Below are 15,047 nucleotides of genomic sequence, written 5' to 3'. Positions count from 1 at the left end.
AACACAAGGTTAAGTCAGAAAAGGTCAAGGAGAGAGTTCCAGCTGAGCGTGTGAGGTGAATAATCCATTGTTGAAGATCTACATTCCCATTTTTTACCCAGAGATAAGGATTACAGACATGTTCTTCCAAAGCATATCAAGAAATAAAGCAATTTAAGCTGAAATGAGAACAAAATAAACCCTTAATGTCATGAAACAGCATTTAATAAAGCATCAGGCCCCTTCTGAAAAGCTTTGGTTTGGATAGCTGACTGTGACCTACAAGTTCGTGTTGCTTTGTTTTTCACAGATTAATACAGGAGACACAGAAAACAATTCTTTTAAAATTTACAAAATAAGTCTGAAAATGGCCAGAAAACAAAGTGTGACATTTGAAAATAAGGTTTACCATTTAAAGTAGCAGCTCTTACACTACACCTCCTCCCGGGCCGCTGCAAACCGTGACTGAGCCTCTGATAAAGGCTGAAGCAGACATGAGCCTATGTTTGTAGCTGAATGTAAGCGAACACATTTACCTCATTTTAAAACAAGTTTTCACAACACAAACTGCAAACACAGACATTAGAACAGAGGTCAAAGTCAGAACATGAGACTGGAAGAGTGTGAAACCCAGAGGATCTGTTCAACCTGATCTGATGATCACCTGAACCCATCGGCAGTGGATTGAGAGCTTTTCAGCACACAGACATGAAAAGCATATCTTCAGGGGTTATTGGATTGTTTGGATTTGTCTGTGAGCTGATTGGATCCTAGTTAACTATTAACCTGTATGTCTACCTCAGCAGCTGACTGTCAGTTAGCAGCTTGGTAGGATCCAGGATTCCTCTGGACCGCCGTCGTCTTCTGGTGGACTGAGGGGCTACACTAAACTCTGAACTGGTTTAGTCATGTCGGAACAGGAAGGGACCATCTCTAATCTGTTCCCTTGAAGTCAATGGCATAAAATAACCCAAAATGTCTTGGTATGCTGAAGTAGGGCTGGGTGAAATATGGACAGTTTAATGATATCGATATGTTTCTTATATAGAAATGGGACTCTACCATTTGTATCGATAAAGCTGATATTGCATATCACTTTCCGGAACATTTCTTTACATGGTCCGCACGTTCGCTCCTGTTTCTCCTCTACTTTTCTCTGTGTCCGTATCTCACACACACAAACACAGCGTCTCTGCTCCACCTCCCTGGCTCTGTGACATGACAAACACCCCTCCTCCCCCCTCTCCCCTCACTCAGTGACAACGTGGAGATGGATCCAGCTACCAGTGAAACGTTAGCCAAAGAAAAATGATGGCTGGATAATTTGGAGATGGTTTGGATTCAGTGTGTCAGCATTAAAGTGGGTTCTGTTTAGGACTGTCAAAAACCTGTTTCCTGAATGCTGTCATGCATTTGGTGCAGGATAAAACAGCAAGAGCGGGTGCTTCTGTGGAGAGTGACGAAAGTGCCGGCAAGATCACTCATACGAGTGATTTGAAATCTGTTCAAACTTTATTTTTTGAAACTTTGACAGCTGCTTCAGCTGACTGTGGGGTATTTAGTGGTGAGGAAACTTAAGGGATGTGCTCATTGCACAGGTGACAGCCTATCGTGGTACCATGCTTGTGTTCTTTCACAAATGTTTAGAGAAGCAGTCTGCAGCCTAAGTACTTAATGTTTAACACCTGTGGCCATGGAAGTGACTGGAACACCTGAATCCAATGATCTGGAGCGGTGTCCTGATAGTTTTGGTGATACAGTGTAACTGCTGCACAACACACATCAACACTCGTCTCACCTGTGGGATAAATCCACTATCAACCTGTTTGTCACATTCAAAAAGTTGTTTTTTTTCCTTCAATATGTGTTTTTTTTCCTTCAATATGTGTTTTTTTTACTGCTGAAGTAACAGATTCTCTTTCATCCATGTTTGTGTCCGTTCTGAGGAGTTTTCCTGAGAAGATTCAGTTTCTGTGCTTTAAATAAAGTGACTTGGCTTCTTTAAAGAGTTTTCCCAGAGCCACTTTAAGTGAGTTTATTCCCTTCTCACAGACGACATGTCAAAGTCATTTGCGGTACCACTTGTAAAAGACTTGAATATGAATCCATTTTTATCTCCAGATAAATATTTTAAAGCCAGCACGTCTCTATCAGGATGAAAGCTGTGAGTGTGGATAAGTTTCATAGAGGCTCCATTCACAAACACACACACTGATCTGAACCAGTCTGAGTCAGACACACCATTTCCTCTCATTTTTCATCCTTCTGACGTTTTAAGGAATCTGATCACTTTGATGTTGGGACAGCCTTTCACCCCTGCTCCTTTTTCAGCCAATCATCTGAGGAGCATGTCCTCCATAACGATGTTTCAGAAACACACACACACAGCTCACAGTCAGACAGAGACGGTCCTTCTTTTTACACCAAGAGTCTAAAAATAGAGGCTGTGGCTGCCTCCTTAAGACCGTGAGCATGTCGATGGGATTATCACCCTGCAGATTCTGGGACAAGGAGTGTGTGTTTGTTTGTGTGTGTGTGTGTGTGTGTGTGTGTGTGTGTGTGTGTTTAATCCCTGGATCTGTGTGTGACATTTTCATGAGTCACCTGAACAAAGGAGTCAGGAATCAGATTAAAAGGATATTAAAAACAGCAGCTGTGGATTATTTAACACGTTTGTTTGATGTTTTAATCTATAGATTAACTCTTCATAAGCCCCGCCCCTTTTGCAGTACGCTTGTTTCGTCTTTCCTATTTGAACTCGTCACATCATATTTCCATAAATGAGAAGAAAAGGGCACATTTTTTATTCTTCCACATCAACCCTATATGTGTGTGTGTGTGTCATGTATGTGTTATGTGTGTTTTTCGATCCATTTGGTGTTCAGACTTCACTCCTCACCCAACAGCGACTCAACACCCACACGCACCAACAAATCAGGCGACAGCATTCACCAAACTGAGACGAAGATGAACCAAACGTATTAAAGTCAGCAGAGCGTGGGATTATACTCCACGACACAGGATTCATGGCAGTGTGTGACATGTGATGATGTGATGGATATTTACAGGATACATGCACACACACACACACACACACACACACACACACACACACACACACACACACACACACACACACACACACACACACACACACACACACACACACACACACACACACACACACACACACACACACACTGCTCCATTTAATCTCCACACATGCATTAAAGTAATGTTTATGGTCTATCAGGTGATGAAACAGGAACAGGATGTAACAGAGTGGAAGAGTGTGATATATGAACAGGAGCCCTGTGTGTGTGTGTGTGTGTGTGTGTGTGTGTGTGTGTGTGTGTGTGTGTGTGTGTGTGTGTGTGTGTGTGTGTGTGTGTGTGTGTGTGTGTGTGTGTGTGTGTGTGTGTGTGTGTGTGTGTGTATATGTACGTACTCGTTCTTGACAAAGGCATATTTGTTGATGGTCTCGATGACGTCTTTGAAGAGGATCTTGGAGGTAAGGGTGTAGCCGTGGTGGACGATGGGCTCTCCGTCCTGACCATCCCAACAGTCCACTGCAGAGAGAGGAGACAAAGGAGAAGGAGGAGAGGAAGTTAAACACAAGTTCACAACTCAACAAGATGATGCATTATCTATTTAACTGTATTCACAGAAGGAGGACGGCATGACTGGTTCAAAAGAGTGAAGCCCAAACATTTAAAGCTGCCCCATCTGCTGCTAACCCACATGATGATTGAAAGCTGTGTCAACCAATGAGGCTCCTGCCGTGCACCGGCTTATCAGAGTAGTAACAGAAACCAACACAAAAGTCACTGAACTTTACAGAACTGGACCTGGACATGGACCTGTTCCGCAGTGGACTGGACCCACCTGAGGGGGGCGCCACACTTCATAATGAAGGCAAAGGTGGGTTTGGTTAGCACTGACACTGGCTGACACTCAGCTGGACAGTGATGTACTCTGTCCATCTATACACACGGTCAACAATCCTTGCTCCTTACCAAAGTTCTGAAATAAAGTGACCAAAAATCCAAACCTTGCTGGTCCTTTATGGTGAAGCCAGAAGGTAAGGCTCTCAGTTTACCACTCAATCTACGTTCCAATCCTCAATATGGCCACGAGCAGTGGGTAGTGACTGAGGCCCCATTAACAGGACAACGTGTCATCTGAAAACGTTAAAATGCAATGAAAAAAAATCTGCATTTACACCGAAATGCTGAGACTGGACTGAAAACGCTGTAGTGAGAATTCCAGGCCTGTAGGTGGCGCTATAACTGTCTTGTCCAGACACGGCCTTTGGTAGATCTACTTTGAAGAAGAGCTGGGCAGATCATCTGGTGTATCAGTGAACACTAAGAGAAGAAGTGGAGCAACAGTTGATCATTTTGTCAAAGACAGTCACAGATTCAGCAGATTGAGCAGCACAAGCTCAACATGGTAGATCACCGCCATCGTAACAACGATACTGTTAGCCCAGACATCAGGAGAGGCCCAGAGTAGAGCTGCTGCATCTCCACATCCAGAGGAGACAAATGAGGAGGTTCAGGCATATGGTGAGGATGTCTCCTAGACACCTCCCCAGGGAGCTGCTTCGGACATGACCATCTGGGAGGAGACCCCAGATAGACCCGGGACATGATGGAGAGGTTATATCTCTCAGATGGCCTGGGAACGCCACAGTTTCCCCGCCAAAGGCATCGCTGTCTCTGTGACCCAGACTGGGATAAGTGGTGGAAGATGGATGGAAAATGCAAACTTTAACTAACATTTGCAAGTTTGTAGCAACTTCCCTTCAAGATAGATGTTGAACCTAACTTGAAAAAAGACCCTGGATTTAATACATTCTGCAAAACCTGACACATGAGCGGCAGCAAAGAGGGTTATTTTCCTTTCCTAGAAGAGTCAGAGACTTCACAGACATGAAAGTGTCAGGTCTATATAAAAACATGGATGTAGGATAAGTCTATATTTCCTGACCTTCCACACAGCGACAGCCAGCCTGCAGCACCCAGGCGTACATGTCCACCCTGGACTGAGACATGAGCTGGTCCCCCATCAGGTAGGTGTTGTGTGAGGAGGCGATGAAGTAGTTACACAGTGGCTGAGTCATTTCCTGGTTCACGTTGTAATGCTCAGGGTTGAAGATGTCTCCAGCAGGACTGCGCATGTAATTAGTGAAACCTGGAAGAAACAGGAAGTATTTTTAGTCACAACAACAGAGTTTATCCAAATCCCTCCTCTTCACTCCTCTGTCTGTTTCCAGGTGTGTCTGAGCAGGTGACAGAGACAGAGTCTGTTAGATGAGTCTCTTTGAGAAACACTGCCCAGTGTAATTATGGAGATGGAAACTCAGAGACGAACTTAATGCTCAAGGTTTTCAAGAACATTTACGGACCTGTAAAGACACTTTTAGCTCAGAAACAGGTTTCACAGCACAGAATTAGTTCCAGTGGTTTGTAATAAAGGTTAAAAGCTACAGCCGTGTTTATCAAACCCTGGTCCTTCATCTTTGTCAGCGTCAGCCACACCTATGAAGCAAAATCTGGTTTGGCTAAGCTGTCGGGAAATGACGGAGGCAATCCAGGGGAAAATTATGTCGTGCTAGAGCTGTAAAGTATTTGCAATCCACTTTTTTCCTCCTAAAGCTTTGGGGGAAAAACGGCCCAGTGGACGGACAGCTTGAGATAAATTTCCTGCCTTAAGAGATGATAAAGTTTACCTCCTTCTTGACTGATGTCAGTTCAGTCAGGATGGGGTTTTGTGGGGTGTGTGTTGAGAACGTTTATGAAAACACTCTAAGTACTCTTTCTGTGTCACAGCAGTTTATCCTCCCAGTGGTATCAGCAGCCATTTAGTATCTTTTCATCGATCCAGTCCTTTCAGATAAACTCTCTCTGTCCAAGGACAAACAGGAGGTAACAGATCAGACTTTCATGCCTCACCTTTTCAGAATGACTCTGTGTCAGTGCAGTCGTAAAGATCCTGAGAGAGGATCAATCTGTTAGAGCTGCTGCAGATCTACTTCAAGTGGTTTGAAGGTTCAAAGCTGCAGTGATCTTTGCGCTTTTAGAGCTTTTGTTGTAAAAGGGGAGACTCTTTAAAACTTCATGGTCACATAGACTTTAAGAAGCTGTTAAAAATTGTAGAGTGCAAATCCAGTTTTTAACAGTGTAAAACTTAAAGTCTTTTTGTCTTTTTTTTGCTCACACCTGCTCCTGAAGTTTAGTCACCTGTAGCATCAAATAGCATGATGGCTACACTAATAGAAGACCTGACTTTTAAATGGTGATAACACAGAGTTTAAGACAGGACCTTAAGTTATAGTAAAGTGTTTTCATAAAAAACAAAACAAAAAAACAACAACATAAAAATACATCAAACTAATGCAATGGCAAAGTGAAGGACTCTTCTTTCACTTTTCCATTTACAAAGTCTCATAAAATGATGAAAGGTATCATGAGCAGACCCAAAAGTAAGACTGAAATTTGTTAAAATTTAGGTCATCAATTAAAAATTCCTCGAAAAAAAGGACCTGGGATTTTTTTCTTCAGTTTACCCATTTCTTGGACATGTTAGCCTTGTCCAGTGAAGGTTATGAGAAAAAAATATTTTTTTTTATAATAATAACCCCATAATCACTAGTGCCAGGTAAAAATCACTTAAACAGCAGGGACATCAGTAAGCAGCCTGAAGCTACCCTGGGGACCCATAAAACTCAGACAAAGGCAACATAATGACAATCAAATGAGTACGTTGGCTTGGTTGAAAACCACCCAGCAATCGTGTTCTGGAGTTAAACAAGAAAACTTGATCTTTTACTTTATGGTTTACTGTGATATGGACCAATATTTAGCACACTGTTTAGCCATTAACCTCACTAACACACACCTGAGCCTCGCCTGTCTGTTTGCTGACTCTGCTGCAGGTGTGTATGGTTCCAGATCTGGTGTGAGTTTGTGCTTAGTCTTGGATCATTAAGCTACACTTGGTCATGACCAACAGGTCTCATCAACACACCAAGCATTAGTTGTCTTATTCTGATCACTTCTGAAAACATGAACAGACATATACTGGGGTTTAAAATGGAGCCGTGGTGTGGTGCAAGCTGAAAACAAAGCAGATAAAAGTTGGAGGGAGATAAAGATTAATAACTAGAACATCAAACATAACCTGATGGAACTTTAACTGGATGATGCATTTCCTTAATATGACCATAAAATGTTTTCAACAAGAGCTGCATGCGTGTTCCCGAACCCTGTCAATCACAGTTTCCAGCCACATCAAACTCTGGCTTCCTCCCACAGTCCAAAGCCATGCGGGTCAGGTGACCTGGTCACCTAACCCTGCCTGTGGGAGTGATAGACGACCTATCAGCACTTCAGGGTGAACCTCTCCTTCGGCATTCACAGCTCAGATAGACTTCAACTCACCCATCCACCTTCAGTTCACACACATCCTTCAATCATTTCAACTCACATTTCTTAAACTTTCTTTGATCAAACTGGAGCTGAATGTTTCACCTCCCAACATGTTAGTGATGTATGCTCTAAAAGTCTAACAAAGATAAATCTGAAGCCTTGACACTCCCATTGTTACGCTAAACAAAACTCAGTTCTCTTTGTACAAAAGCATCAGCTAAATGAATGGATGAGTGCTCATCCATGAGTATCATTCAGTGAATGAAAGAATACAAGGAACTGATTTAGAGGGGAGTGAAGGTTGGCCTTCACACGGTCAGCAAACAAAGCGGCAACAACTTCAACTTTCCAAACCAAGTTTGTAGAACAAAAATAAACAATGAACCTCTCAGAGACTCTACACTGAGAGGAATACTCAGAAAACACAAACATAAATATACTGTCACACTTCAGAGTTATTAGGAATGAAGTGACATCACTGGGTGATAAATTAAAGACTTACCATCGATTCCCAGAACCCCCTGCTTCTGGTTTTCAGAGCACGGCTCGAACTTGTTGATGATCTCCAGACAATGCTCTTTGGAGACCTTGGTCATCTGGAAATCAGACATGCAGGTCAGACAACAAGGCTGTGTATGCTAACACCAGATGCTAATACGTGGGATCTTTAATCTGTGGAGAGAAAATTGGCAAAGCAAGAACAATTCAATGGAAAATCTTTTTAAAGAGAGCTCCCTACACGTCATATCTGTGTCCATCCCATCTGCAGAATCAGACTGCGTGTCTATATCCACTCTCTAAAGCCTGTTATTGATCGTTTCAAGGGGGTGGGACGGTTAGCATCCTCTCCTATCATAGCGTGTCAGGGAATGAGAGAACCACAGCGTTCTGCTGAGACTTTATTTCCACTGGGTTATTTCTATTTTTAAAGACACACCCGGCAGGGTGAGAGTCTGGAAGGAAGTAAGCTCAATTCCATCTCACCGTGATCCACATCAAGCGAACAGGCTGCGGTCTATCCAAACAACGCACGAGGAGACTCCTACAACTTCATCAGAGAGTCAGTGATATCAGAGAGGAGATTTTTCTCAGAGCTTTGAAATATGCAAACATCTATTTCAGTGGTGTATGAGGTTATTCAGCCTTTTTTACTCCTGAGCAACAGAGACAGATGTTAAGAGCAACTGAATTCATCATTTAACTAACTAACTGAAATGATCCTAACATTTCATTACTTGTTAGGGACAGGAGCTTAAAAGAGATTTGAGACAGTGGCTGAAGGGGGGGTCCCAGTAAAGCACGCAGCACTGGAGGCAGTGCCATCCTCACAGGGATGGGAGAAAACAAGCCCAGAAAACTGGGACCCACGACTGATGAGGTTTGTTAGCAACTTTTAAGAAGCGGACTTGGCAACACTGTTTATGTCCCTATCCTCCAACAACTCGACACTGACACCCTCCCCCCATCTAGATCTGTGTACACAGAGATGTGCGACATAGCTATTGACAGTTGCGTTACCATAGAAACCACGCTTACATGCAAAATAGGGGTAAAGTGCCTCATTCATCGGTGACCAAGCTAGCTAGTAATCCTGGCGAAACAAATTTTCATAAATTTTTCATCAACACACACCTCACTGAAAGTCATTTAAGACAGTGTGTGTGAGACTCCAGGCCAGAAGGTGGCGAGGCAGTCCAACTGAAAGAGATCCTCCTCACAGCATCTCTGAGACTGAGGACTGACGGTGTACTTTGTGTGAATAGATTATGGTTGTTTTTGGTGATGAATATACTAAATTTGAACATCATCTGCAGAAAAATAAAGTAAGGAACATCAACCCAAAAAAGCAGACACTTACACAAGCACCAGCTCGGGTTTTTCTCATTTTGAGGCACGAGAAACAAACACTGTTAAAGTTTGTTGTTAATGATTCCAACAGAGCAAACCTGGCACCATTTCACACAGATCTCTTCCCAAACAGAAGGAACTTACTTATCTGCAGCACCCGAACACTGAACACAGAGTTCAATTAGAGGAAAACTCAGGCTGTCTGAGAGAAGCACCAAATACAGCCTCCTGCGCTTCAAATGACAGCATCTAGCATTAAAACATCCGTCTGAGAGCAAATTAGCTGAAGGAGCACACACTAGGAGTTTAAAGAGAGGCGAGCCGTTACACTCATTAGCAAATCTTCCCTCTCAGTCGATGGTATCATTAGCGAGGAGACGTACTTCATCCAAACATCCTCTACGCATGGCGGCGTCTGGACTGTGGTGATGGTTGGAATGCTGATATCTCTGTAGGGCTCTCACTGTCTGCGGCTCCACAGATGGAGCAACACTTCAGCGTCTAAACGGTGGCTCATCTTAAAAATGCAACGACAAGATTCCTTCAGAGGATTTTAATAATCAGAGGTTTTAGTCAACTAGTTTGAAGACGGCTCATTTCTGCTCAAGTCTCATGTGAGGAGATTCTCATTTAAGAGACTGGGTTGTAGATTTTGTTAATGGTGTTCTGCATTATAAAACCTTTACTAATAAAGCCTAAAGGTTGTCATGTAATTAACTTGCTTATCTATAGCTATATTAGTATTTCTGGGCATTTCCTGGAGAGTCTTTCCAAACATTTCACACTGCATTGACCTGAAACAACCTGAACGTTATTAAAGCTTTAAAAGTTTGTTAATGTAGAAAACTTGAACCTGAAATCCTCTGACTCTAAATGTTCAGGTTGGTGATGTTTCTCTTGCTCTATTTAGCAGATTTGTGAGTTTTAGTTAAATTTGACCAAAACGAAAATAACACCATCAAATCCAATTTCCTGTCAGAGCTCATCTCAATCTGCAGCGATGTTCCGCTCTCGGGAGAAGCTCTCAGGGCCAGAGGAAAACTGACCTCAAAGTGGAACTCCTCCAATTTTTGACATCAAAGTCTACCCCTCCTGAGGAGATCTGCTGCTGTTAATGTAAAAAAAAATGATATGAAGTCAGCCAAGGCTCAAAGGAAGCTGAGTGAAATCTGGTGATGTTGGTTAGAGCTGATAACTGAACTTTGGAAATGGGAAAAGTAGGGGTGTGTGGCCCTATGAGACCTCTGAAACCTGCTCCTCATATCTGTATGAGGCTCCACACTACTTTAGCTGATACAAGAACAACCATACATCTGTCCGGAAGACCCAGATCCTGGACTGAATAAGAAACACTGAACTGGTGAAGACCCCTTAAAAACTGTATCCTCTGGGTTCAACTTTGAGATCTACATCCACTGAAATCAGCACTTTGTTCATTTTCAAAGATTTTCCACTGCATGAGGAAAGTCCAGGAACCAGTAAACCTCCATAATCATTAGGAAAGTTAGGACTGACCTTATTCAGAGTTTTAAAGGTTCTCAGGATTCTCACATCTCTTTTCAGACTCCTGTGATACACTGAAACGTTGACTGTAAGACAAATCAAGTGTCGTAATCATAACACCACAGACAGCCACATTAATGTTCACGGCTCCAAATCACAAACATGTTGGTCACATATGGGACTAAATTTTGTATCTGTGCGACTAATAGATATAATTAGGAGCACCAGTGCGACCAGGAGAAAATATCTGGTGCTTGTGTTCCCATAGCCAACTGTGCCCTTCTTGGTAGGTGTTGTGTACACCAGGTGCTAATAGCCAAACCAGCTACGTAATAGCGTGACACCATAGCAGCACGACACAGTGTACCCTGTCAAAAAATCCAACGAAGAAGAAAAACGACACACAGTAAAAAAAGAGCAACGATGAAGAAATCCAGCAATTTGTCTTCTTGGTGACTGGCATGTGTCTCCTTGCTACAAAGAAGAATCAAGATCTGTTTCAGTGTGTTGTACTTTATTACTACTGTCACAGGAAGTGACCATTCCTTACACCAATTAACAGACTGCAGTGTTTCTAGCTCCACCTTCTGGGGTCAGATCAGTTTAGTCTGGCAGTCCAACAGAAGGGTCCCAAAAAGTTGGACGGAACAGGTCGTGATTTGGGGACCTGTCCTGGTTTTAGTCTAAGGAACACCAAGAAACGCGTGCCAAACTGAACCACTAGGTGGAGTATAAAACACTACCTGAGAACTAAACCATGATTTTCTCACACCGACGGCTAAAAGCAGACGTACTTTCTGCTCAGTCTCCATAAAGCGTCCCAGGTCATCTGTGTCCAAGTGGTCTTTGTGGTTGCTGTAGGTGAGCATGAGGAGGTACAGGTCTCTGCGGGTTGACATCATCTTGTAGAAAGAGCAGAACTCCTCAAAGCCCAGCGTGCCCTGGTTATCGTCTGTGTCAGCCTCCTGCAGAAAGAAGAGAAACAAGTCTTCAGTTTAATCTACAGTCCTCTCATAAAACCTTCACTGAAGTCTGACTATTTCTCCTGCTGTCACTCTAACATCTCCAACATCGATGCAAATAAAGGATCTTTAATTCAAAGAGTCTTCTTCTGCTGAGATCAACTTCTCAGCCTAACTTTTATCATTAACATCAGACAGATAGGTTTGTTTTCAGATTGAAGTTTGCTGGAAAGACAGACTACAAAAAAGGTTTGGGTTGTGTCTGTGGAATTCGCCATGACTCGTGTAATCCTGTCCAGGGTTTACCGAGACGTCTGACTCGGTCTTATGTCCACACTGAGCTCAGACACCTCATCAGACAGGAATACTGCTGTTTATCTGATAAGGATGAGTCTGCAGGATTTTCATATTTGACTGTATCTTCTGTCCACTGTGTTCTGGGGATATGTTAATAAAGAGCTCGAAATAATAACCATCTGCACTGCAAACTTAATTTTGTTTGGTCTTGCTGTTGGGATGAGATACAAGAGGCTTCATGTAAAGAATCTCATTTATGTATCAGCCATCGCTGTGAACCTTTAATTTAGTCAGCGGCCTTCAATTATGCTCTGGTTTTATTGAAACTGGAAGCACGGACAAGTCTCAGTGAATTTTACTGGATGTAAAAGGATACTAAACATTTACATAAACATTTATCTTGCATACATTTTGGAGGAGTATTTTCTGCTGCTTGAAAACCCACAAGCTTTAAAATCTAATTCCACCTCTCTGTTGTTCAGTTGGAGTTTGGTTTGGACAAAAGAGGAGACAAACGTGTCAGATTTTGATGACTTTTAAAATGTGGTTTCCACCTGAAACCAAATTCCAAAACTGCAGAAGCACGTTAGGAATATTTTATTTATTTATTTATTTATTTATTTTTGAGTTTTATTTAACTTTGAGTGTTTCATGAAAGAAAAGAAGGGACAGGATTAAAATGTAAATTCAGTACTGCTGAACTTCAGGCCATATTCTGTTAAGTGTAGCTTGTAGGGAGTTAGGGGTGTTTTTGGGAATGCCTCCTATGGCAGCAACAAAAGTTTCTCAGTAGTATCAGCCCCTTTGTTTCTCACTCCGCCTCTGTTGTGTGGAGTTCCCCAGGGCTCTGTCCTAGCCCCGATTTTGTTTGCTCTGCACATGCTGCCTGAAGGGAGCATGTGCAGCAACTTCAAGGGTGTCTCTTCCTACCGCTATTATGCAGACGATACCCTGCTGTATGAGTTCTTCACTCCTGATAAAACTGAAAAAAAATAGTGTATTTCTTAAGCGTCTGTCTGCTGTTAAGAATAGGCAACAACTTTCTCCAAACAAGACGAGACAGAGGCTGTCATTACAGCTGCCCATTCAATTGTCACAGAAGTTACCAACCACATGGAGTTGCTAGCGTGTAACAACAGGTCTGGTTTAGGAAAACTTGGGGTCATGTTTGACCAGACCGTGTTTCTTGAAAAAATCTCTGACCAGCACTTGTTTTTTCCACCTTGCCAACAGCTAACCTCAGGTCCATCCTCACACATTCAGAGCTGGAAATGGTGGCTCTTGCACTCATACCGTCACAGCTCAATTACTGTAACTCTCTTTTCACCTGCCTCTACAAAAAATCTCAGGACCACTTTACAAATTGTACAAAAGGCTGCTGCCAGGTTGCTCACCAGTTCACATAAGGCCACTCCCACCCTGGCCCCCCTGCTCTCTGTGGCTTTTCAGCACCAGTTCAAAATCTTAGTACTGACCAGGGCTTGACATCAACACAGGCCAACCCACAAAATGTGGGTGAATGTCAGCAGTGGCAGGTAACACTGCTACTCCCACACAGACACACACTTACTGTATTTCTAAACGAGTGGCTGAGTACAGAGGAGCCAGGTCAGGAAACGCACTCACAGGGGACCATCTGCACCAGGCACTACTCATGGCCCAAGGCTGGGACTCTTTTTGGCCACTAAATTCTTACTCTGAAGACATATCAAAATATTTTCAGCTATTTTGCCCAAACTGTTGATTCCTTAAGTGACGATACATTCATGTCATTCATGTTCTTTTTTTCCCCCGGATTCATAACTTGTTGATATAATCATCAGCGTAATCAATAACTAAAATAATTGTTTGTTGCTGCCCTAATCACTTGTAAAGCACTTTGTAACTTTGAGCGGGGAGAACAACAAACAAAAATTAACTAACTTGCACAGGATGAACACATGAGCAGCTGCAGCACAACGCAGCTCTGCAGTCGCTCCATCATGCAGCCGTTTGTCTCTTTCTCGAATCAAGCAAAAGTTTTGGTGTCACTCCTCCAAACCCTCTACTCTTTCTCCAAACACACACTCAGCCTCCCAGCTGTCAGCCTCACACACTCCACCTCTGACGCAGCTCACACACACTCACTCACACACAGGAAGCCGAGTGACCCAGAGACACGAGACAAACAGTTCATGTCACCAGACTCAGCTGCTGGCTAAGCATACATGACACTTTGCTGGCAGAGAGTTGAGCCGCAGCGACAGGCACAGACGCACACAGACAGGATTACTTGTGTGGTTACTAAAGAAATCAATTCTCTGACAACACTGTGCTGCGGCAGGCTGCACCAACACACTCATTCAGCTGTCATTTCTCAGATGAACAGGTGATGAAACAATTTAATAAGAGCCGAGATGCTGATGGTAATAAGAACAACACGGAGGCTGCTGTCACACTGCAGAGGACGAGCCAGCGTCTCTCAGTCTGCTCACACACTGTAACAGTGACTTAAAGAAGAACAAGTGGAACCACAGGGCAGAAACACAGTGAGGTGACCTCTGCTCTCCACCTCTGAGGCAGTGGATGACAAGCTCTGTCAGCATCACATTATAAGCAGGAGGGATGGAGATTTGTGGCAACTCAGCCCCCAGTCCCCAGACATTAGGTCATTTCTTTTAGGTTGGTTCTGTTTGCAGATTAATTTAGTGGAGACTCCTAAAAGTGATCTGAGACCCCATGAGTCTCAAGAGCAGGGGTATAGTGCTTATTTCTAGTGTTTACACAAGAATTGCTCTAAGACAGATTTTTCAGTTTAAGATCTAAGTTTTGTCATTCGTCTTCATTATACTTACAGATCTGCTGTGTAGAACTCAAACTCATCTTTATGTATATATCACCTTCCATATATTTAGACGAGCAGCCCAAAGTGCTTTGCAGAGGAACAGAAACAACAAATAGCATAAATATGTGAGAAGAGCTCTAAAAGAAATGAGAGTTAAAATAAAATTCAGACTATTTTCATGTTGATGTCTGAGGCTAAGAG

General features: G+C 42.9%; 1 protein-coding gene across 1 annotated transcript in view; it reads right to left on the bottom strand.

Moving 5' to 3' along the window:
- The window catches only part of plch2a (phospholipase C, eta 2a), a 92,470-nt gene that overhangs the window by 39,917 nt on the left and 37,506 nt on the right, over nucleotides 1-15,047 (bottom strand). The window contains exons 5-8 of the mRNA XM_074680925.1: nucleotides 11,558-11,728; nucleotides 7,915-8,008; nucleotides 4,972-5,175; nucleotides 3,428-3,548 (exon numbers count right to left, since the gene is read on the bottom strand). Coding sequence (XP_074537026.1) covers nucleotides 3,428-3,548; nucleotides 4,972-5,175; nucleotides 7,915-8,008; nucleotides 11,558-11,728 — 590 coding nt within the window. The remainder of the gene's footprint in view (nucleotides 1-3,427; nucleotides 3,549-4,971; nucleotides 5,176-7,914; nucleotides 8,009-11,557; nucleotides 11,729-15,047) is intronic.

This window comes from Halichoeres trimaculatus, unplaced genomic scaffold, assembly GCF_033239565.1.
Source record: "Halichoeres trimaculatus isolate MK-OKI-2021-1 unplaced genomic scaffold, fHalTri1.1 fHalTri1_scaffold_11, whole genome shotgun sequence".
In the NCBI taxonomy this organism is placed as follows: domain Eukaryota; kingdom Metazoa; phylum Chordata; class Actinopteri; order Labriformes; family Labridae; genus Halichoeres; species Halichoeres trimaculatus.
Note: the sequence above shows the minus strand (reverse complement) of the source record. Positions and strands in the feature narration are given on the sequence as shown.